We start from the raw sequence: 22718 nt of genomic DNA, 5'->3' as shown, positions 1-22718 counted from the left end.
CAAAACGGGAGGGGACAAGTTTGGGTATAGTTCAGATTGACCATATTTGGGTCATTTTCCCTGGGGTTTAAAGCTGAACATTTGGCGTAAAGGGTGAGCAATTATACTAGTATTGGGAAATCAGTTGTCTATCATAACATATTTTACGGTCCTGCGGAATATATTAAAGTTAATTTAAAGTGCCATTTCATGTAGGGACCAGAGTTACGTTTGCCGTTACCAGAGATAATTTATCTCTTGTTTAACCAATTTTCACCGTCCTAATTTTGCTTCTATCAGCGTCCATCAGCGTCAGTCTCCATCCCGTTGCAATCTGTTCCACTGATGCCTTGCTCATGATTAGAGGAGCGGTGGCGTATTCGGGGAGGGGAAACAATACGTTGACCCCTGGAGACATGTTGCCATTTTTAAGAAACCGAAAGCTCAAACACTTTAGAACGCGTACTACCCATATTCCTTAGAGGAGGTAAGGATTTTTTATAGATAAAGAAAACTGGGCATCGTCGGGGAGCCATTGGCATCCACTCCTATACTGTTACACATGCTGCACGCACATGCGGTTGTGGAGATCATGAACCGAAATATTTCGTTCTCGGGGGTAACCCTTTGAATGTCATAATCCTCAAGATTAATCAAAACCGATAAATCAAAATGCCAGCACTCCCATTCCATTTAAAGCTAAATATCCAAACGAAACTGTCAAAGTGAATGATGGGGGCTTATGTGCCTTGGAGTTGCGCGCCGGCAGGACTTGCCCTGCACGTGCATACAACCCGAGATTGCCCTGGCTCTGCAAGTCAAGGCTTAACCTCTTTACCTTGAAGGAAAGTTCGTAGTTCTCTCCGCCGTACATTTTGAGTCCAGGATCATAGCCGCCTAGTTCGAAGAAGAAGGATTTGTACATTGCAAAGACAGTGCCAGAAAATACAGGGGACCTAAGTGTAGAGAATGGGAAAATACAGAAATAGACTTTACTCCAGGCGTCAGCGCCAGATTGTTTCATTAGTATTTAACAACAGCTGTACTTTTAAATACGGATGGTCGTAATGTGTTAAAACAAAGCACGATCTTCCATTTTAATTCCATTGTTTAACATACATGTATATTCAAAGCAAAATGTGTTATGAAACAAATTCGTCCAAGTCTTTTCAGGTCTTTGGATGTCTGCTTCGCATCACACGTACCCTTGTGGGTATACTTCTGATTTCTTAGAGGGTTTTTCACCCTGTTGCCATAGAACATGAAGCCCAAGAATTCATTTTGTTTGTTCCAACTTAACTGTCTTGCCAGCTACCCCCCTTCAGATTAAGATCGTGTCTCTTTAGTGCATGACAATGGCTGATGTTTGTGCAATCAAGCGAGCTCTTTTTAAATTTTGTATGCGAGGTTTCGTAATCTTTTAAGTTTCTCAATGTCTTCTCTTGAGGAATGTTTGACCAATTTTCCTATAGGCATTCCTAATTTTAAAATGTCAAGATAGGCTACCCCTTCCTTAAAAATGTGTGGAACGCCGACAGAAATTTGAAAAAATTTTTGGGGGCCATCCTTTCACTGCTCAAAGTCATTCCCGCATGGATAAAGTGAAAGCAAACAGATGAATATTTTATTAAACAAATAAGCAAAGAATAAAATAGGAAATGTTAATTCCCTCTTCCACCTTACTGTTATTATAAAACTATGATAAAAAATTATGGTCGTAATAAAAACAGAAGATAAGCTACCCGTGATAAAACCACACGTTCTGCGGCGTTTGGGACGCACATTGAAATGAAAGTATATTTCTTAACCTTTTATTTTCGGTTCATTTTTTGTCAGTTAACAAACATGACTTTGGGAAAAGTTCCCATCCAAAGATGATCATCACTAATAGACTTCTTGTAAACACTCCATTGCAAAATAGAACCATTCGAATCGAGGGTCCCTTTGTGTGTAAGCCGCTGGTCCTGTTAGTGACCACTTTCTTTCTGTTCTACAAACCCTCCATTCAAGGGCCAAAGAATGCTCTCTAGTGGGCTATTTCGGACATGTAACAAGATATTTCTTAATTTACCGTACCTGTAAGGCTCTGTTTTGTAACGGCGACCCTTTCTCTCCCGGTCCGGTAAGCCCGGGACCCGCTTGTAGTCCAACCGCCAATCGAACATGCCCCTTGCCAGCCTGCCATCGCCTTGTGGGTACAGCCGATAATCCATGTTATCGATAACATCGAGTATCGGTACAACAATCGAAGACCTAATAGAAAAAGATACGTCATCTTCCTTGAAATGGCTGTTATGGTTTTCATCATTGGAAAGAAAAATAATTTCCTGGATGATCAGAAACACTAACCAATATGTCGGACTCAATTTAATGATATTATTGAAATGCAGCATGTATTGCAAAAAAATTTAACCTCCCCGGCAGGGAATTGAACCCCGGTGTCCCAACTGACAGTCAAAGATACTAACCACTATACTACCGAGGACAGACACCAAAGTGAAACCATTTCGTCCTTTTCATTTGTATATTTTGGTATGTAAAGAAAAAGTATAGGTCTCCTCGGCGGGGAATCGAACCCCGGTCTCCTGAGTGACAGTCAGAGATACTAACCACTATACTACCGAGGACTGATGCCAAATTGAAACCATTTCATCATTTTCATTTTAAAGGTGTCAAGTATCACGATGTATTTCTTGGATATAAAGGAAAAAAAAGTACAGGTCTCCCCGGCGGGGAATCGAACCCCGGTCTCCTGAGTGACAGTCAGAGATACTAACCACTATACTACCGAGGACTGATGCCCAAGAGAACCCATTTTGTCCTTTTCATTTTAAAGGTGTCAAGTATCACGATGTATTTCTTGGATATAAAGGGGAAAAAAGTAAAGGTCTCCCCGGCGGGGAATCGAAGCCCAGGCTCCTGAGTGACAGTCAGAGATACTAACCACTATACTACCGAGGAGTGTTGCCAAAGTGAACCCATTTTGTCTTTTTCATTTTAAAGGTGTCAAGTATCACGATGTATTTCTTGGATATAAAGGGAAAAAAAGTAAAGGTCTCCCCGGCGGGGAATCGAAGCCCAGGCTCCTGAGTGACAGTCAGAGATACTAACCACTATACTACCGAGGACTGATGCCAAAGTGAACCCATTTTGTCCTTTTCATTTTAAAGGTGTCAGTATCACAATGTATTTTTTTTGGTATACAAAGGAAAAAAAGGAAGTTCTCCCCGGCGGGGAATCAAACCCCAGTCTTTTAAGTGAGGGTCAAAGATACTAACCACTTTACTACCGAGGACAGATGACAAAGTGAAACCATTTCATCATTTTCATTTTAAAGGTGTCAGGTATCACGATGCATTTTTTGGTATATAAAGGAAAAAAGTAACGGCCTCCCCGGCGGGGAATCGAACCCCGGTCTCCTGAATGACAGTCAGAGATACTAGCCACTATACTACCGAGAACAGATGCCAAAATGAAACCATTTCATCATTTTCATTTTAAAGGTATCAAGTATCACGATGTGTTTTTGGATATAAAGGAAAAAAAAAGAAAGATCTCCCGGCGGGGAATCGAACCCCGGTCTCCTGAGTGACAGTCAGAGATACTAACCACTAAACAACCGAGGACAGATGCCAAGGTGAAACCATTTCATCATTTTCATTTTAAAGGTATCAAGTATCACGATGTGTTTTTGGATATAAAGGAAAAAAAAAAGATCTCCCGGCGGGGAATCAAACCCCGGTCTCCTGAGTGACAGTCAGAGATACTAACCACTATACTACCGAGGACTGATGCCCAAGAGAACCCATTTTGTCCTTTTCATTTTAAAGGTGTCAAGTATCACGATGTATTTCTTGGATATAAAGGGGAAAAAAGTAAAGGTCTCCCCGGCGGGGAATCGAAGCCCAGGCTCCTGAGTGACAGTCAGAGATACTAACCACTATACTACCGAGGACTGATGCCCAAGAGAACCCATTTTGTCCTTTTCATTTTAAAGGTGTCAAGTATCACGATGTATTTCTTGCGTATAAAGGAAAAAAAAGTAAAGGTCTCCCCGGCGGGGAATCGAAGCCCAGGCTCCTGAGTGACAGTCAGAGATACTAACCACTATACTACCGAGGAGTGTTGCCAAAGTGAACCCATTTTGTCTTTTTCATTTTAAAGGTGTCAAGTATCACGATGTATTTCTTGGATATAAAGGGGAAAAAAGTAAAGGTCTCCCCGGCGGGGAATCGAAGCCCAGGCTCCTGAGTGACAGTCAGAGATACTAACCACTATACTACCGAGGACTGATGCCCAAGAGAACCCATTTTGTCCTTTTCATTTTAAAGGTGTCAAGTATCACGATGTATTTCTTGGATATAAAGGGGAAAAAAGTAAAGGTCTCCCCGGCGGGGAATCGAAGCTCAGGCTCCTGAGTGACAGTCAGAGATACTAACCACTATACTACCGAGGAGTGTTGCCAAAGTGAACCCATTTTGTCTTTTTCATTTTAAAGGTGTCAAGTATCACGATGTATTTCTTGGATATAAAGGGAAAAAAAGTAAAGGTCTCCCCGGCGGGGAATCGAAGCCCAGGCTCCTGAGTGACAGTCAGAGATACTAACCACTATACTACCGAGGACAGATGACAAAGTAAAACCATTTCATCATTTTCATTTCAAAGGTGTCAAGTATCACGATGTATTTCTTGCGTATAAAGGAAAAAAAAGTAAAGGTCTCCCCGGCGGGGAATCGAACCCCGGTCTCCTGAGTGACAGCCAGAGATACTAACCACTATACTACCCAGCACAGATGCCACAGTAAAACCATTTCATCATTTTCATTTTAAAGGTGTCAAGTATCACGATGTAAATTTGGGTATATAAAGGGAAAAAAAGGATAGGTCTCCCCGGCGGGGAATCGAACCCCGGTCTCCTGAGTGACAGTCAGAGATACTAACCACTATACTACCGAGGACAGATGCCAAATTGAACCCATTTCATCATTTTCATTTTAAAGGTGTCAAGTATCACGATGTATTTCTTGGATATAAAGGAAAAAAGGTAAAGGTCTCCCCGGCGGGGAATCGAACCCCGGTCTCCTGAGTGACAGTCAAAGATACTAACCACTATACTACCGAGGACTGATGCCAAAGTAAACCCATTTCATCATTTTCATTTTAAAGGTGTCAGTATCACGATGTATTTTTTTGGGATATAAAGGAAAAAAAGTAAAGGTCTCCCAGGCGGGGAATCGAACCCCGGTCTCCTGAGTGACAGTCAGAGATACTAACCACTATACTACCGAGGACAGATGACAGAGTTAAACCATTTCATCATTTTCATTTCAAAGGTGTCAGGTATCACGATGTATTTTTTGGTATATAAAGGAAAAAAGTAAAGGTCTCCCCGGCGGGGAATCAAATCCCGGTTTCCTGAGTGACAGTCAGAGATACTAACCTCTATACTACCGAGGACAGATGCCAAAGTAAAACCATTTCATCATTTTCATTTTAAAGGTGTCAAGTATCACGATGTAAATTTGGGTATATAAAGGGAAAAAAAGGATAGGTCTCCCCGGCGGGGAATCGAACCCCGGTCTCCTGAGTGACAGTCAGAGATACTAACCACTATACTACCGAGGACTGATGTCAAAGTGAAACCTTTCATCATTTTCATTTAAAAGGTGTCAGTATCACGATGTATTTTTTGGATATAAAGGAAAAAAGTAAAGGTCTCCCCGGCGGGGAATCGAACCTTGGTGTCCTGAGTGACAGTCAGAGATACTAACCTCTATACTACCGAGGACATATGCCAAAGTAAAACCATTTCATCATTTTCATTTTAAAGGTGTCAAGTATCACGATGTAAATTTGGGTATATAAAGGGAAAAAAAAGGATAGGTCTCCCCGGCGGGGAATCGAACCCCGGTCTCCTGAGTGACAGTCAGAGATACTAACCACTATACTACCGAGGACTGATGCCAAAGCGAAACCATTTCATCATTTTCATTTTAAAGGTGTCAGTATCACGATGTATTTCTTGGATATAAAGGAAAAAAGTAAAGGTCTCCCCGGCGGGGAATCGAAGCCCTGTGTCCTGAGTGACAGTCAAAGATACTAACCACTATACTGCCGAGGACAGATGCCAAATTGAAACCATTTCATCATTTTCATTTTAAAGGTGTCAAGTATCACGATGTATTTCTTGGATATAAAGGAAAACAGTAAAGGTCTCCCCGGCGGGGAATCGAAGCCCAGGCTCCTGAGTGACAGTCAGAGATACTAACCACTATACTACCGAGGACAGATGACAAAGTGAAACCATTTCATCATTTTCATTTTAAAGGTGTCAAGTATCACGATGTATTTCTTGGATATAAAGGGAAAAAAAAGTACAGGTCTCCCCGGCGGGGAATCGAACCCCGGTCTTCTGAGTGACAGTCAGAGATACTAACCACTATACTACCGAGGACTGATGCCAAAGTAAACCCATTTTGTCCTTTTCATTTTAAAGGTGTCAAGTATCACGATGTATTTCTTGGATAAGAAAGGGAAAAAAAGCAAAGGTCTCCCCGGCGGGGAATCGAACCCCGGTCTCCTGAGTGACAGTCAGAGATACTAACCACTATACTACCGAGGACTGATGCCAAAGTGAACCCATTTTGTCCTTTTCATTTTAAAGGTATCAAGTATCACGATGTGTTTTTGGATATAAAGGAAAAAAAAAAAAAAGATCTCCCGGCGGGGAATCGAACCCCGGTCTCCTGAGTGACAGTCAGAGATACTAACCACTATACTACCGAGGACTGATGCCAAATTGAAACCATTTCATCATTTTCATTTGAAAGGTGTCAAGTATCACGATGTATTTCTTGGACATAAAGGAAAAAAAAGGACAGGTCTCCCCGGCGGGGAATCGAACCTTGGTGTCCTGAGTGACAGTCAGAGATACTAACCACTATACTACCGAGGAGTGTTGCCAAAGTGAACCCATTTTGTCCTTTTCATTTTAAAGGTGTTAAGTATCACGATGTATTTCTTGGATATAAAGGGGAAAAAAACAAAGATCTCCCCGGCGGGGAATCGAACCCTGGTCTCCTGAGTGACAGTCAGAGATACTAACCACTATACTACCGAGGATAGATGTCAAAGCGAAACCATTTCGTCCTTTTCATTTTAAAGGTGTCAGTATCACAATGTATTTTTTTTGGTATACAAAGGAAAAAAAGGAAGTTCTCCCCGGCGGGGAATCAAACCCCAGTCTTTTAAGTGAGGGTCAAAGATACTAACCACTTTACTACCGAGGACAGATGACAAAGTGAAACCATTTCATCATTTTCATTTCAAAGGTGTCAGGTATCACGATGCATTTTTTGGTATATAAAGGAAAAAAGTAACGGCCTCCCCGGCGGGGAATCGAACCCCGGTCTCCTGAATGACAGTCAGAGATACTAGCCACTATACTACCGAGAACAGATGCCAAAATGCAACCATTTCATCATTTTCATTATAAAGGTATCAAGTATCACGATGTGTTTTTGGATATAAAGGAAAAAAAAAAAAAAGATCTCCCGGCGGGGAATCGAACCCCGGTCTCCTGAGTGACAGTCAGAGATACTAACCACTATACTACCGAGGACTGATGCCAAATTGAAACCATTTCATCATTTTCATTTGAAAGGTGTCAAGTATCACGATGTATTTCTTGGATATAAAGGAAAAAAAAGGACAGGTCTCCCCGGCGGGGAATCGAACCCCGGTCTCCTGAGTGACAGTCAGAGATACTAACCACTATACTACCGAGGACTGATGCCAAAGTGAACCCATTTTGTCCTTTTCATTTTAAAGGTGTTAAGTATCACGATGTATTTCTTGGATATAAAGGGGAAAAAAACAAAGGTCTCCCCGGCGGGGAATCGAACCCAGGTCTCCTGAGTGACAGTCAGAGATACTAACCACTATACTACCGAGGATAGATGTCAAAGCGAAACCATTTCGTCCTTTTCATTTTAAAGGTGTCAGTATCACGATGTATTTTTTGGATATAAAGGAAAAAAGTAAAGGTCTCCCCGGCGGGGAATCGAACCTTGGTGTCCTGAGTGACAGTCAGAGATACTAACCTCTATACTACCGAGGACTGATGCCAAAGTGAACCCATTTTGTCCTTTTCATTTTAAAGGTGTTAAGTATCACGATGTATTTCTTGGATATAAAGGGGAAAAAAACAAAGGTCTCCCCGGCGGGGAATCGAACCCAGGTCTCCTGAGTGACAGTCAGAGATACTAACCACTATACTACCGAGGATAGATGTCAAAGCGAAACCATTTCGTCCTTTTCATTTTAAAGGTGTCAGTATCACGATGTATTTTTTGGATATAAAGGAAAAAAGTAAAGGTCTCCCCGGCGGGGAATCGAACCTTGGTGTCCTGAGTGACAGTCAGAGATACTAACCTCTATACTACCGAGGACATATGCCAAAGTAAAACCATTTCATCATTTTCATTTTAAAGGTGTCAAGTATCACGATGTAAATTTGGGTATATAAAGGGAAAAAAAGGATAGGTCTCCCCGGCGGGGAATCGAACCCCGGTCTCCTGAGTGACAGTCAGAGATACTAACCACTATACTACCGAGGACTGATGCCAAAGTGAAACCATTTCATCATTTTCATTTTAAAGGTGTCAGTATCACGATGTATTTCTTGGATATAAAGGAAAAAAGTAAAGGTCTCCCCGGCGGGGAATCGAAGCCCTGTGTCCTGAGTGACAGTCAAAGATACTAACCACTATACTGCCGAGGACAGATGCCAAATTGAAACCATTTCATCATTTTCATTTGAAAGGTGTCAAGTATCACGATGTATTTCTTGGATATAAAGGAAAACAGTAAAGGTCTCCCCGGCGGGGAATCGAAGCCCAGGCTCCTGAGTGACAGTCAGAGATACTAACCACTATACTACCGAGGACAGATGACAAAGTGAAACCATTTCATCATTTTCATTTTAAAGGTGTCAAGTATCACGATGTATTTCTTGGATATAAAGGGAAAAAAAAGTACAGGTCTCCCCGGCGGGGAATCGAACCCCGGTCTTCTGAGTGACAGTCAGAGATACTAACCACTATACTACCGAGGACTGATGCCAAAGTGAACCCATTTTGTCCTTTTCATTTTAAAGGTGTCAAGTATCACGATGTATTTCTTGGATAAGAAAGGGAAAAAAAGCAAAGGTCTCCCCGGCGGGGAATCGAACCCCGGTCTCCTGAATGACAGTCAGAGATACTAGCCACTATACTACCGAGAACAGATGCCAAAGCGAAACCATTTTGTCCTTTTCATTTTAAAGGTATCAAGTATCACGATGTGTTTTTGGATATAAAGGAAAAAAAAAAAAAAGATCTCCCGGCGGGGAATCGAACCCCGGTCTCCTGAGTGACAGTCAGAGATACTAACCACTATACTACCGAGGACTGATGCCAAATTGAAACCATTTCATCATTTTCATTTGAAAGGTGTCAAGTATCACGATGTATTTCTTGGACATAAAGGAAAAAAAAGGACAGGTCTCCCCGGCGGGGAATCGAACCTTGGTGTCCTGAGTGACAGTCAGAGATACTAACCACTATACTACCGAGGAGTGTTGCCAAAGTGAACCCATTTTGTCCTTTTCATTTTAAAGGTGTTAAGTATCACGATGTATTTCTTGGATATAAAGGGGAAAAAAACAAAGATCTCCCCGGCGGGGAATCGAACCCTGGTCTCCTGAGTGACAGTCAGAGATACTAACCACTATACTACCGAGGATAGATGTCAAAGCGAAACCATTTCGTCCTTTTCATTTTAAAGGTGTCAGTATCACAATGTATTTTTTTTGGTATACAAAGGAAAAAAAGGAAGTTCTCCCCGGCGGGGAATCAAACCCCAGTCTTTTAAGTGAGGGTCAAAGATACTAACCACTTTACTACCGAGGACAGATGACAAAGTGAAACCATTTCATCATTTTCATTTCAAAGGTGTCAGGTATCACGATGCATTTTTTGGTATATAAAGGAAAAAAGTAACGGCCTCCCCGGCGGGGAATCGAACCCCGGTCTCCTGAATGACAGTCAGAGATACTAGCCACTATACTACCGAGAACAGATGCCAAAATGCAACCATTTCATCATTTTCATTATAAAGGTATCAAGTATCACGATGTGTTTTTGGATATAAAGGAAAAAAAAAAAAAGATCTCCCGGCGGGGAATCGAACCCCGGTCTCCTGAGTGACAGTCAGAGATACTAACCACTATACTACCGAGGACTGATGCCAAATTGAAACCATTTCATCATTTTCATTTGAAAGGTGTCAAGTATCACGATGTATTTCTTGGATATAAAGGAAAAAAAAGGACAGGTCTCCCCGGCGGGGAATCGAACCCCGGTCTCCTGAGTGACAGTCAGAGATACTAACCACTATACTACCGAGGACTGATGCCAAAGTGAACCCATTTTGTCCTTTTCATTTTAAAGGTGTTAAGTATCACGATGTATTTCTTGGATATAAAGGGGAAAAAAACAAAGGTCTCCCCGGCGGGGAATCGAACCCAGGTCTCCTGAGTGACAGTCAGAGATACTAACCACTATACTACCGAGGATAGATGTCAAAGCGAAACCATTTCGTCCTTTTCATTTTAAAGGTGTCAGTATCACGATGTATTTTTTGGATATAAAGGAAAAAAGTAAAGGTCTCCCCGGCGGGGAATCGAACCTTGGTGTCCTGAGTGACAGTCAGAGATACTAACCTCTATACTACCGAGGACTGATGCCAAAGTGAACCCATTTTGTCCTTTTCATTTTAAAGGTGTTAAGTATCACGATGTATTTCTTGGATATAAAGGGGAAAAAAACAAAGGTCTCCCCGGCGGGGAATCGAACCCAGGTCTCCTGAGTGACAGTCAGAGATACTAACCACTATACTACCGAGGATAGATGTCAAAGCGAAACCATTTCGTCCTTTTCATTTTAAAGGTGTCAGTATCACGATGTATTTTTTGGATATAAAGGAAAAAAGTAAAGGTCTCCCCGGCGGGGAATCGAACCTTGGTGTCCTGAGTGACAGTCAGAGATACTAACCTCTATACTACCGAGGACATATGCCAAAGTAAAACCATTTCATCATTTTCATTTTAAAGGTGTCAAGTATCACGATGTAAATTTGGGTATATAAAGGGAAAAAAAGGATAGGTCTCCCCGGCGGGGAATCGAACCCCGGTCTCCTGAGTGACAGTCAGAGATACTAACCACTATACTACCGAGGACTGATGCCAAAGTAAAACCATTTCATCATTTTCATTTTAAAGGTGTCAAGTATCACGATGTATTTCTTGGGTATAAAGGAAAAAAAGTAAAGGTCTCCCCGGCGGGGAATCGAACCCCGGTCTCCTGAGTGACAGTCAGAGATACTAACCACTATACTACCGAGGACAGATGCCAAATTGAAACCATTTCATCATTTTCATTTTAAAGGTGTCAAGTATCACGATGTATTTCTTGGATATAAAGGAAAACAGTAAAGGTCTCCCCGGCGGGGAATCGAAGCCCAGGCTCCTGAGTGACAGTCAGAGATACTAACCACTATACTACCGAGGACAGATGACAAAGTGAAACCATTTCATCATTTTCATTTTAAAGGTGTCAAGTATCACGATGTATTTCTTGGATATAAAGGGAAAAAAAAGTACAGGTCTCCCCGGCGGGGAATCGAACCCCGGTCTTCTGAGTGACAGTCAGAGATACTAACCACTATACTACCGAGGACTGATGCCAAAGTGAACCCATTTTGTCCTTTTCATTTTAAAGGTGTCAAGTATCACGATGTATTTCTTGGATAAGAAAGGGAAAAAAAGCAAAGGTCTCCCCGGCGGGGAATCGAACCCCGGTCTCCTGAATGACAGTCAGAGATACTAGCCACTATACTACCGAGAACAGATGCCAAAATGCAACCATTTCATCATTTTCATTATAAAGGTATCAAGTATCACGATGTGTTTTTGGATATAAAGGAAAAAAAAAAAAAAGATCTCCCGGCGGGGAATCGAACCCCGGTCTCCTGAGTGACAGTCAGAGATACTAACCACTATACTACCGAGGACTGATGCCAAATTGAAACCATTTCATCATTTTCATTTTAAAGGTGTCAAGTATCACGATGTATTTCTTGGATATAAAGGGAAAAAAAGGATAGGTCTCCCAGGCGGGGAATCGAACCCCGGTCTCCTGAGTGACAGTCAGAGATACTAACCACTATACTACCGAGGACTGATGCCAAAGTGAACCCATTTTGTCCTTTTCATTTTAAAGGTGTCAAGTATCACGATGTATTTCTTGGATATAAAGGGGAAAAAAAGCAAAGGTCTCCCCGGCGGGGAATCGAACCCCGGTCTCCTGAGTGACAGTCAGAGATACTAACCACTATACTACCGAGGACTGATGCCCAAGAGAACCCATTTCATCATTTTCATCTTAAAGGTGTCAAGTATCACGATGTATTTCTTGCGTATAAAGGAAAAAAAAGTAAAGGTCTCCCCGGCGAGGAATCGAACCCCGGTCTCCTGAGTGACAGTCAGAGATACTAACCACTATACTACCGAGGACTGATGCCCAAGAGAACCCATTTCATCATTTTCATCTTAAAGGTGTCAAGTATCACGATGTAAATTTGGGTATATAAAGGGAAAAAAAGGATAGGTCTCCCAGGCGGGGAATCGAACCCCGGTCTCCTGAGTGACAGTCAGAGATACTAACCACTATACTACCGAGGACTGATGCCAAAGTGAACCCATTTTGTCCTTTTCATTTTAAAGGTGTCAGTATCACGATGTATTTCTTGGATATAAAGGAAAAAAGTAAAGGTCTCCCCGGCGGGGAATCGAAGGCCTGTGTCCTGAGTGACAGTCAAAGATACTAACCACTATACTGCCGAGGACAGATGCCAAATTGAAACCATTTCATCATTTTCATTTTAAAGGTGTCAAGTATCACGATGTATTTCTTGGATATAAAGGAAAACAGTAAAGGTCTCCCCGGCGGGGAATCGAAGCCCAGGCTCCTGAGTGACAGTCAGAGATACTAACCACTATACTACCGAGGACAGATGACAAAGTGAAACCATTTCATCATTTTCATTTTAAAGGTGTCAAGTATCACGATGTATTTCTTGGATATAAAGGGAAAAAAAAGTACAGGTCTCCCCGGCGGGGAATCGAACCCCGGTCTTCTGAGTGACAGTCAGAGATACCAACCACTATACTACCGAGGACTGATGCCAAAGTGAACCCATTTTGTCCTTTTCATTTTAAAGGTGTCAAGTATCACGATGTATTTCTTGGATATAAAGGGGAAAAAAAGCAAAGGTCTCCCCGGCGGGGAATCGAACCCCGGTCTCCTGAGTGACAGTCAGAGATACTAACCACTATACTACCGAGGACTGATGCCCAAGAGAACCCATTTTGTCCTTTTCATTTTAAAGGTATCAAGTATCACGATGTGTTTTTGGATATAAAGGAAAAAAAAAAGAAAGATCTCCCGGCGGGGAATCGAACCCCGGTCTCCTGAGTGACAGTCAGAGATACTAACCACTATACTACCGAGGACTGATGCCAAATTGAAACCATTTCATCATTTTCATTTGAAAGGTGTCAAGTATCACGATGTATTTCTTGGATATAAAGGAAAAAAAAGGACAGGTCTCCCCGGCGGGGAATCGAACCCCGGTCTCCTGAGTGACAGTCAGAGATACTAACCACTATACTACCGAGGAGTGTTGCCAAAGTGAACCCATTTTGTCCTTTTCATTTTAAAGGTGTTAAGTATCACGATGTATTTCTTGGATATAAAGGGGAAAAAAACAAAGATCTCCCCGGCGGGGAATCGAACCCTGGTCTCCTGAGTGACAGTCAGAGATACTAACCACTATACTACCGAGGATAGATGTCAAAGCGAAACCATTTCGTCCTTTTCATTTTAAAGGTGTCAGTATCACGATGTATTTTTTGGATATAAAGGAAAAAAGTAAAGGTCTCCCCGGCGGGGAATCGAACCTTGGTGTCCTGAGTGACAGTCAGAGATACTAACCACTATACTACCGAGGACAGATGCCAAAGTAAAACCATTTCATCATTTTCATTTTAAAGGTGTCAAGTATCACGATGTAAATTTGGGTATATAAAGGGAAAAAAAGGATAGGTCTCCCCGGCGGGGAATCGAACCCCGGTCTCCTGAGTGACAGTCAGAGATACTAACCACTATACTACCGAGGACTGATGCCAAAGTGAAACCATTTCATCATTTTCATTTTAAAGGTGTCAGTATCACGATGTATTTCTTGGATATAAAGGAAAAAAGTAAAGGTCTCCCCGGCGGGGAATCGAAGCCCTGTGTCCTGAGTGACAGTCAAAGATACTAACCACTATACTGCCGAGGACAGATGCCAAATTGAAACCATTTCATCATTTTCATTTGAAAGGTGTCAAGTATCACGATGTATTTCTTGGATATAAAGGAAAACAGTAAAGGTCTCCCCGGCGGGGAATCGAACCCCGGTCTCCTGAGTGACAGTCAGAGATACTAACCACTATACTACCGAGGAGTGTTGCCAAAGTGAACCCATTTTGTCCTTTTCATTTTAAAGGTGTTAAGTATCACGATGTATTTCTCGGATATAAAGGGGAAAAAAACAAAGGTCTCCCCGGCGGGGAATCGAACCCTGGTCTCCTGAGTGACAGTCAGAGATACTAACCCCTATACTACCGAGGATAGATGTCAAAGCGAAACCATTTCGTCCTTTTCATTTTAAAGGTGTCAGTATCACAATGTATTTTTTTTGGTATACAAAGGAAAAAAAGGAAGTTCTCCCCGGCGGGGAATCAAACCCCAGTCTTTTAAGTGAGGGTCAAAGATACTAACCACTTTACTACCGAGGACAGATGACAAAGTGAAACCATTTCATCATTTTCATTTTAAAGGTGTCAGGTATCACGATGCATTTTTTGGTATATAAAGGAAAAAAGTAACGGCCTCCCCGGCGGGGAATCGAACCCCGGTCTCCTGAATGACAGTCAGAGATACTAGCCACTATACTACCGAGAACAGATGCCAAAATGCAACCATTTCATCATTTTCATTTTAAAGGTATCAAGTATCACGATGTGTTTTTGGATATAAAGGAAAAAAAAAAAAAGATCTCCCGGCGGGGAATCGAACCCCGGTCTCCTGAGTGACAGTCAGAGATACTAACCACTATACTACCGAGGACTGATGCCAAATTGAAACCATTTCATCATTTTCATTTGAAAGGTGTCAAGTATCACGATGTATTTCTTGGATATAAAGGAAAAAAAAGGACAGGTCTCCCCGGCGGGGAATCGAACCCCGGTCTCCTGAGTGACAGTCAGAGATACTAACCACTATACTACCGAGGACTGATGCCAAAGTGGACCCATTTTGTCCTTTTCATTTTAAAGGTGTTAAGTATCACGATGTATTTCTTGGATATAAAGGGGAAAAAAACAAAGGTCTCCCCGGCGGGGAATCGAACCCAGGTCTCCTGAGTGACAGTCAGAGATACTAACCACTATACTACCGAGGATAGATGTCAAAGCGAAACCATATCGTCCTTTTCATTTTAAAGGTGTCAGTATCATAATGTATTTTTTTTGGTATACAAAGGAAAAAAAGGAAGTTCTCCCCGGCGGGGAATCGAACCCCAGTCTTTTAAGTGAGGGTCAAAGATACTAACCACTATACTACCCAGCACAGATGCCACAGTAAAACCATTTCATCATTTTCATTTCAAAGGTGTCAGGTATCACGATGCATTTTTTGGTATATAAAGGAAAAAAGTAACGGCCTCCCCGGCGGGGAATCGAACCCCGGTCTCCTGAGTGACAGTCAGAGATACTAACCACTATACTACCGAGGATAGATGTCAAAGCGAAACCATTTCGTCCTTTTCATTTTAAAGGTGTCAGTATCACGATGTATTTTTTGGATATAAAGGAAAAAAGTAAAGGTCTCCCCGGCGGGGAATCGAAGCCCTGTGTCCTGAGTGACAGTCAAAGATACTAACCACTATACTGCCGAGGACAGATGCCAAATTGAAACCATTTCATCATTTTCATTTGAAAGGTGTCAAGTATCACGATGTATTTCTTGGATATAAAGGAAAACAGTAAAGGTCTCCCCGGCGGGGAATCGAACCCCGGTCTCCTGAGTGACAGTCAGAGATACTAACCACTATACTACCGAGGAGTGTTGCCAAAGTGAACCCATTTTGTCCTTTTCATTTTAAAGGTGTTAAGTATCACGATGTATTTCTCGAATATAAAGGGGAAAAAAACAAAGGTCTCCCCGGCGGGGAATCGAACCCTGGTCTCCTGAGTGACAGTCAGAGATACTAACCACTATACTACCGAGGATAGATGTCAAAGCGAAACCATTTCGTCCTTTTCATTTTAAAGGTGTCAGTATCACAATGTATTTTTTTTGGTATACAAAGGAAAAAAAGGAAGTTCTCCCCGGCGGGGAATCAAACCCCAGTCTTTTAAGTGAGGGTCAAAGATACTAACCACTTTACTACCGAGGACAGATGACAAAGTGAAACCATTTCATCATTTTCATTTTAAAGGTGTCAGGTATCACGATGCATTTTTTGGTATATAAAGGAAAAAAGTAACGGCCTCCCCGGCGGGGAATCGAACCCCGGTCTCCTGAATGACAGTCAGAGATACTAGCCACTATACTACCGAGAACAGATGCCAAAATGCAACCATTTCATCATTTTCATTTTAAAGGTATCAAGTATCACGATGTATTTCTTGGATATAAAGGAAAAAAAAGGACAGGTCTCCCCGGCGGGGAATCGAACCCCGGTCTCCTGAGTGACAGTCAGAGATACTAACCACTATACTACCGAGGACTGATGCCAAAGTGAACCCATTTTGTCCTTTTCATTTTAAAGGTGTTAAGTATCACGATGTATTTCTTGGATATAAAGGGGAAAAAAACAAAGGTCTCCCCGGCGGGGAATCGAACCCAGGTCTCCTGAGTGACAGTCAGAGATACTAACCACTATACTACCGAGGATAGATGTCAAAGCGAAACCATATCGTCCTTTTCATTTTAAAGGTGTCAGTATCATAATGTATTTTTTTTGGTATACAAAGGAAAAAAAGGAAGTTCTCCCCGGCGGGGAATCGAACCCCAGTCTTTTAAGTGAGGGTCAAAGATACTAACCACTATACTACCCAGCACAGATGCCACAGTAAAACCATTTCATCATTTTCATTTCAAAGGTGTCAGGTATCACGATGCATTTTTTGGTATATAAAGGAAAAAAGTAACGGCCTCCCCGGCGGGGAATCGAACCCCGGTCTCCTGAGTGACAGTCAGAGATACTAACCACTATACTACCGAGGATAGATGTCAAAGCGAAACCATTTCGTCCTTTTCATTTTAAAGGTGTCAGTATCACGATGTATTTTTTGGATATAAAGGAAAAAAGTAAAGGTCTCCCCGGCGGGGAATCGAACCTTGGTGTCCTGAGTGACAGTCAGAGATACTAACCTCTATACTACCGAGGACATATGCCAAAGTAAAACCATTTCATCATTTTCATTTTAAAGGTGTCAAGTATCACGATGTAAATTTGGTTATATAAAGGGAAAAAAAGGATAGGTCTCCCCGGCGGGGAATCGAACCCCGGTCTCCTGAGTGACAGTCAGAGATACTAACCACTATACTACCGAGGACTGATGCCAAAGTGAAACCATTTCATCATTTTCATTTTAAAGGTGTCAGTATCACGATGTATTTCTTGGATATAAAGGAAAAAAGTAAAGGTCTCCCCGGCGGGGAATCGAAGCCCTGTGTCCTGAGTGACAGTCAAAGATACTAACCACTATACTGCCGAGGACAGATGCCAAATTGAAACCATTTCATCATTTTCATTTGAAAGGTGTCAAGTATCACGATGTATTTCTTGGATATAAAGGAAAACAGTAAAGGTCTCCCCGGCGGGGAATCGAACCCCGGTCTCCTGAGTGACAGTCAGAGATACTAACCACTATACTACCGAGGAGTGTTGCCAAAGTGAACCCATTTTGTCCTTTTCATTTTAAAGGTGTTAAGTATCACGATGTATTTCTCGGATATAAAGGGAAAAAAAACAAAGGTCTCCCCGGCGGGGAATCGAACCCTGGTCTCCTGAGTGACAGTCAGAGATACTAACCACTATACTACCGAGGATAGATGTCAAAGCGAAACCATTTCGTCCTTTTCATTTTAAAGGTGTCAGTATCACAATGTATTTTTTTTGGTATACAAAGGAAAAAAAGGAAGTTCTCCCCGGCGGGGAATCAAACCCCAGTCTTTTAAGTGAGGGTCAAAGATACTAACCACTTTACTACCGAGGACAGATGACAAAGTGAAACCATTTCATCATTTTCATTTTAAAGGTGTCAGGTATCACGATGCATTTTTTGGTATATAAAGGAAAAAAGTAACGGCCTCCCCGGCGGGGAATCGAACCCCGGTCTCCTGAATGACAGTCAGAGATACTAGCCACTATACTACCGAGAACAGATGCCAAAATGCAACCATTTCATCATTTTCATTTTAAAGGTATCAAGTATCACGATGTATTTCTTGGATATAAAGGAAAAAAAAGGACAGGTCTCCCCGGCGGGGAATCGAACCCCGGTCTCCTGAGTGACAGTCAGAGATACTAACCACTATACTACCGAGGACTGATGCCAATGTGAACCCATTTTGTCCTTTTCATTTTAAAGGTGTTAAGTATCACGATGTATTTCTTGGATATAAAGGGGAAAAAAACAAAGGTCTCCCCGGCGGGGAATCGAACCCAGGTCTCCTGAGTGACAGTCAGAGATACTAACCACTATACTACCGAGGATAGATGTCAAAGCGAAACCATATCGTCCTTTTCATTTTAAAGGTGTCAGTATCATAATGTATTTTTTTTGGTATACAAAGGAAAAAAAGGAAGTTCTCCCCGGCGGGGAATCGAACCCCAGTCTTTTAAGTGAGGGTCAAAGATACTAACCACTATACTACCCAGCACAGATGCCACAGTAAAACCATTTCATCATTTTCATTTCAAAGGTGTCAGGTATCACGATGCATTTTTTGGTATATAAAGGAAAAAAGTAACGGCCTCCCCGGCGGGGAATCGAACCCCGGTCTCCTGAGTGACAGTCAGAGATACTAACCACTATACTACCGAGGATAGATGTCAAAGCGAAACCATTTCGTCCTTTTCATTTTAAAGGTGTCAGTATCACGATGTATTTTTTGGATATAAAGGAAAAAAGTAAAGGTCTCCCCGGCGGGGAATCGAACCTTGGTGTCCTGAGTGACAGTCAGAGATACTAACCTCTATACTACCGAGGACATATGCCAAAGTAAAACCATTTCATCATTTTCATTTTAAAGGTGTCAAGTATCACGATGTAAATTTGGTTATATAAAGGGAAAAAAAGGATAGGTCTCCCCGGCGGGGAATCGAACCCCGGTCTCCTGAGTGACAGTCAGAGATACTAACCACTATACTACCGAGGACTGATGCCAAAGTGAAACCATTTCATCATTTTCATTTTAAAGGTGTCAGTATCACGATGTATTTCTTGGATATAAAGGAAAAAAGTAAAGGTCTCCCCGGCGGGGAATCGAAGCCCTGTGTCCTGAGTGACAGTCAAAGATACTAACCACTATACTGCCGAGGACAGATGCCAAATTGAAACCATTTCATCATTTTCATTTGAAAGGTGTCAAGTATCACGATGTATTTCTTGGATATAAAGGAAAACAGTAAAGGTCTCCCCGGCGGGGAATCGAACCCCGGTCTCCTGAGTGACAGTCAGAGATACTAACCACTATACTACCGAGGAGTGTTGCCAAAGTGAACCCATTTTGTCCTTTTCATTTTAAAGGTGTTAAGTATCACGATGTATTTCTCGGATATAAAGGGGAAAAAAACAAAGGTCTCCCCGGCGGGGAATCGAACCCTGGTCTCCTGAGTGACAGTCAGAGATACTAACCACTATACTACCGAGGATAGATGTCAAAGCGAAACCATTTCGTCCTTTTCATTTTAAAGGTGTCAGTATCACAATGTATTTTTTTTGGTATACAAAGGAAAAAAAGGAAGTTCTCCCCGGCGGGGAATCAAACCCCAGTCTTTTAAGTGAGGGTCAAAGATACTAACCACTTTACTACCGAGGACAGATGACAAAGTGAAACCATTTCATCATTTTCATTTTAAAGGTGTCAGGTATCACGATGCATTTTTTGGTATATAAAGGAAAAAAGTAACGGCCTCCCCGGCGGGGAATCGAACCCCGGTCTCCTGAATGACAGTCAGAGATACTAGCCACTATACTACCGAGAACAGATGCCAAAATGCAACCATTTCATCATTTTCATTTTAAAGGTATCAAGTATCACGATGTATTTCTTGGATATAAAGGAAAAAAAAGGACAGGTCTCCCCGGCGGGGAATCGAACCCCGGTCTCCTGAGTGACAGTCAGAGATACTAACCACTATACTACCGAGGACTGATGCCAAAGTGAACCCATTTTGTCCTTTTCATTTTAAAGGTGTTAAGTATCACGATGTATTTCTTGGATATAAAGGGGAAAAAAACAAAGGTCTCCCCGGCGGGGAATCGAACCCCAGTCTTTTAAGTGAGGGTCAAAGATACTAACCACTATACTACCCAGCACAGATGCCACAGTAAAACCATTTCATCATTTTCATTTCAAAGGTGTCAGGTATCACGATGCATTTTTTGGTATATAAAGGAAAAAAGTAACGGCCTCCCCGGCGGGGAATCGAACCCCGGTCTCCTGAGTGACAGTCAGAGATACTAACCACTATACTACCGAGGATAGATGTCAAAGCGAAACCATTTCGTCCTTTTCATTTTAAAGGTGTCAGTATCACGATGTATTTTTTGGATATAAAGGAAAAAAGTAAAGGTCTCCCCGGCGGGGAATCGAACCTTGGTGTCCTGAGTGACAGTCAGAGATACTAACCTCTATACTACCGAGGACATATGCCAAAGTAAAACCATTTCATCATTTTCATTTTAAAGGTGTCAAGTATCACGATGTAAATTTGGTTATATAAAGGGAAAAAAAGGATAGGTCTCCCCGGCGGGGAATCGAACCCCGGTCTCCTGAGTGACAGTCAGAGATACTAACCACTATACTACCGAGGACTGATGCCAAAGTGAAACCATTTCATCATTTTCATTTTAAAGGTGTCAGTATCACGATGTATTTCTTGGATATAAAGGAAAAAAGTAAAGGTCTCCCCGGCGGGGAATCGAAGCCCTGTGTCCTGAGTGACAGTCAAAGATACTAACCACTATACTGCCGAGGACAGATGCCAAATTGAAACCATTTCATCATTTTCATTTGAAAGGTGTCAAGTATCACGATGTATTTCTTGGATATAAAGGAAAACAGTAAAGGTCTCCCCGGCGGGGAATCGAACCCCGGTCTCCTGAGTGACAGTCAGAGATACTAACCACTATACTACCGAGGAGTGTTGCCAAAGTGAACCCATTTTGTCCTTTTCATTTTAAAGGTGTTAAGTATCACGATGTATTTCTCGGATATAAAGGGGAAAAAAACAAAGGTCTCCCCGGCGGGGAATCGAACCCTGGTCTCCTGAGTGACAGTCAGAGATACTAACCACTATACTACCGAGGATAGATGTCAAAGCGAAACCATTTCGTCCTTTTCATTTTAAAGGTGTCAGTATCACAATGTATTTTTTTTGGTATACAAAGGAAAAACAGGAAGTTCTCCCCGGCGGGGAATCAAACCCCAGTCTTTTAAGTGAGGGTCAAAGATACTAACCACTTTACTACCGAGGACAGATGACAAAGTGAAACCATTTCATCATTTTCATTTTAAAGGTGTCAGGTATCACGATGCATTTTTTGGTATATAAAGGAAAAAAGTAACGGCCTCCCCGGCGGGGAATCGAACCCCGGTCTCCTGAATGACAGTCAGAGATACTAGCCACTATACTACCGAGAACAGATGCCAAAATGCAACCATTTCATCATTTTCATTTCAAAGGTATCAAGTATCACGATGTGTTTTTGGATATAAAGGAAAAAAAAAGAAAGATCTCCCGGCGGGGAATCGAACCCCGGTCTCCTGAGTGACAGTCAGAGATACTAACCACTATACTACCGAGGACTGATGCCAAATTGAAACCATTTCATCATTTTCATTTGAAAGGTGTCAAGTATCACGATGTATTTCTTGGATATAAAGGAAAAAAAAAGGACAGGTCTCCCCGGCGGGGAATCGAACCCCGGTCTCCTGAGTGACAGTCAGAGATACTAACCACTATACTACCGAGGACTGATGCCAAAGTGAACCCATTTTGTCCTTTTCATTTTAAAGGTGTTAAGTATCACGATGTATTTCTTGGATATAAAGGGGAAAAAAACAAAGGTCTCCCCGGCGGGGAATCGAACCCAGGTCTCCTGAGTGACAGTCAGAGATACTAACCACTATACTACCGAGGATAGATGTCAAAGCGAAACCATTTCGTCCTTTTCATTTTAAAGGTGTCAGTATCATAATGTATTTTTTTTGGTATACAAAGGAAAAAAAGGAAGTTCTCCCCGGCGGGGAATCAAACCCCAGTCTTTTAAGTGAGGGTCAAAGATACTAACCACT

The 22718-nt window shown here is 42.0% G+C and overlaps 1 protein-coding gene and 19 non-coding genes across 20 annotated transcripts in view; all 20 read right to left on the bottom strand.

Annotated features, from left to right (window-relative positions):
• LOC110975165 (N-acetylgalactosaminyltransferase 7-like) overlaps positions 1-22718 on the bottom strand; it is a 44639-nt gene that overhangs the window by 3290 nt on the left and 18631 nt on the right. The window contains exons 5-6 of the mRNA XM_022227371.2: positions 2056-2232; positions 818-935 (exon numbers count right to left, since the gene is read on the bottom strand). Coding sequence (XP_022083063.2) covers positions 818-935; positions 2056-2232 — 295 coding nt within the window. The remainder of the gene's footprint in view (positions 1-817; positions 936-2055; positions 2233-22718) is intronic.
• On the bottom strand, positions 2535-2606 carry Trnad-guc (transfer RNA aspartic acid (anticodon GUC)). Its single transcript has one exon. It is a non-coding gene; the product is annotated as a tRNA-Asp (tRNA).
• On the bottom strand, positions 2702-2773 carry Trnad-guc (transfer RNA aspartic acid (anticodon GUC)). The gene has a single exon. It is a non-coding gene; the product is annotated as a tRNA-Asp (tRNA).
• Positions 4866-4937, bottom strand: Trnad-guc (transfer RNA aspartic acid (anticodon GUC)). Its single transcript has one exon. It is a non-coding gene; the product is annotated as a tRNA-Asp (tRNA).
• Trnad-guc (transfer RNA aspartic acid (anticodon GUC)) lies at positions 5533-5604 on the bottom strand. Its single transcript has one exon. It is a non-coding gene; the product is annotated as a tRNA-Asp (tRNA).
• Positions 5865-5936, bottom strand: Trnad-guc (transfer RNA aspartic acid (anticodon GUC)). Its single transcript has one exon. It is a non-coding gene; the product is annotated as a tRNA-Asp (tRNA).
• Positions 6362-6433, bottom strand: Trnad-guc (transfer RNA aspartic acid (anticodon GUC)). Its single transcript has one exon. It is a non-coding gene; the product is annotated as a tRNA-Asp (tRNA).
• Positions 6530-6601, bottom strand: Trnad-guc (transfer RNA aspartic acid (anticodon GUC)). The gene has a single exon. It is a non-coding gene; the product is annotated as a tRNA-Asp (tRNA).
• Positions 7696-7767, bottom strand: Trnad-guc (transfer RNA aspartic acid (anticodon GUC)). The gene has a single exon. It is a non-coding gene; the product is annotated as a tRNA-Asp (tRNA).
• On the bottom strand, positions 8526-8597 carry Trnad-guc (transfer RNA aspartic acid (anticodon GUC)). The gene has a single exon. It is a non-coding gene; the product is annotated as a tRNA-Asp (tRNA).
• Trnad-guc (transfer RNA aspartic acid (anticodon GUC)) lies at positions 9023-9094 on the bottom strand. Its single transcript has one exon. It is a non-coding gene; the product is annotated as a tRNA-Asp (tRNA).
• On the bottom strand, positions 10356-10427 carry Trnad-guc (transfer RNA aspartic acid (anticodon GUC)). The gene has a single exon. It is a non-coding gene; the product is annotated as a tRNA-Asp (tRNA).
• Positions 11186-11257, bottom strand: Trnad-guc (transfer RNA aspartic acid (anticodon GUC)). The gene has a single exon. It is a non-coding gene; the product is annotated as a tRNA-Asp (tRNA).
• Positions 11352-11423, bottom strand: Trnad-guc (transfer RNA aspartic acid (anticodon GUC)). The gene has a single exon. It is a non-coding gene; the product is annotated as a tRNA-Asp (tRNA).
• On the bottom strand, positions 11685-11756 carry Trnad-guc (transfer RNA aspartic acid (anticodon GUC)). The gene has a single exon. It is a non-coding gene; the product is annotated as a tRNA-Asp (tRNA).
• On the bottom strand, positions 12354-12425 carry Trnad-guc (transfer RNA aspartic acid (anticodon GUC)). The gene has a single exon. It is a non-coding gene; the product is annotated as a tRNA-Asp (tRNA).
• Positions 13354-13425, bottom strand: Trnad-guc (transfer RNA aspartic acid (anticodon GUC)). Its single transcript has one exon. It is a non-coding gene; the product is annotated as a tRNA-Asp (tRNA).
• Trnad-guc (transfer RNA aspartic acid (anticodon GUC)) lies at positions 13687-13758 on the bottom strand. The gene has a single exon. It is a non-coding gene; the product is annotated as a tRNA-Asp (tRNA).
• Trnad-guc (transfer RNA aspartic acid (anticodon GUC)) lies at positions 14186-14257 on the bottom strand. Its single transcript has one exon. It is a non-coding gene; the product is annotated as a tRNA-Asp (tRNA).
• Trnad-guc (transfer RNA aspartic acid (anticodon GUC)) lies at positions 14515-14586 on the bottom strand. The gene has a single exon. It is a non-coding gene; the product is annotated as a tRNA-Asp (tRNA).

The sequence above is a fragment of the Acanthaster planci genome, linkage group LG01 (genome assembly GCF_054643075.1).
Source record: "Acanthaster planci isolate LZ-2023a linkage group LG01, COTS_SCS, whole genome shotgun sequence".
Classification (NCBI taxonomy): Eukaryota; Metazoa; Echinodermata; class Asteroidea; order Valvatida; family Acanthasteridae; genus Acanthaster; species Acanthaster planci.
Note: the sequence above shows the minus strand (reverse complement) of the source record. Positions and strands in the feature narration are given on the sequence as shown.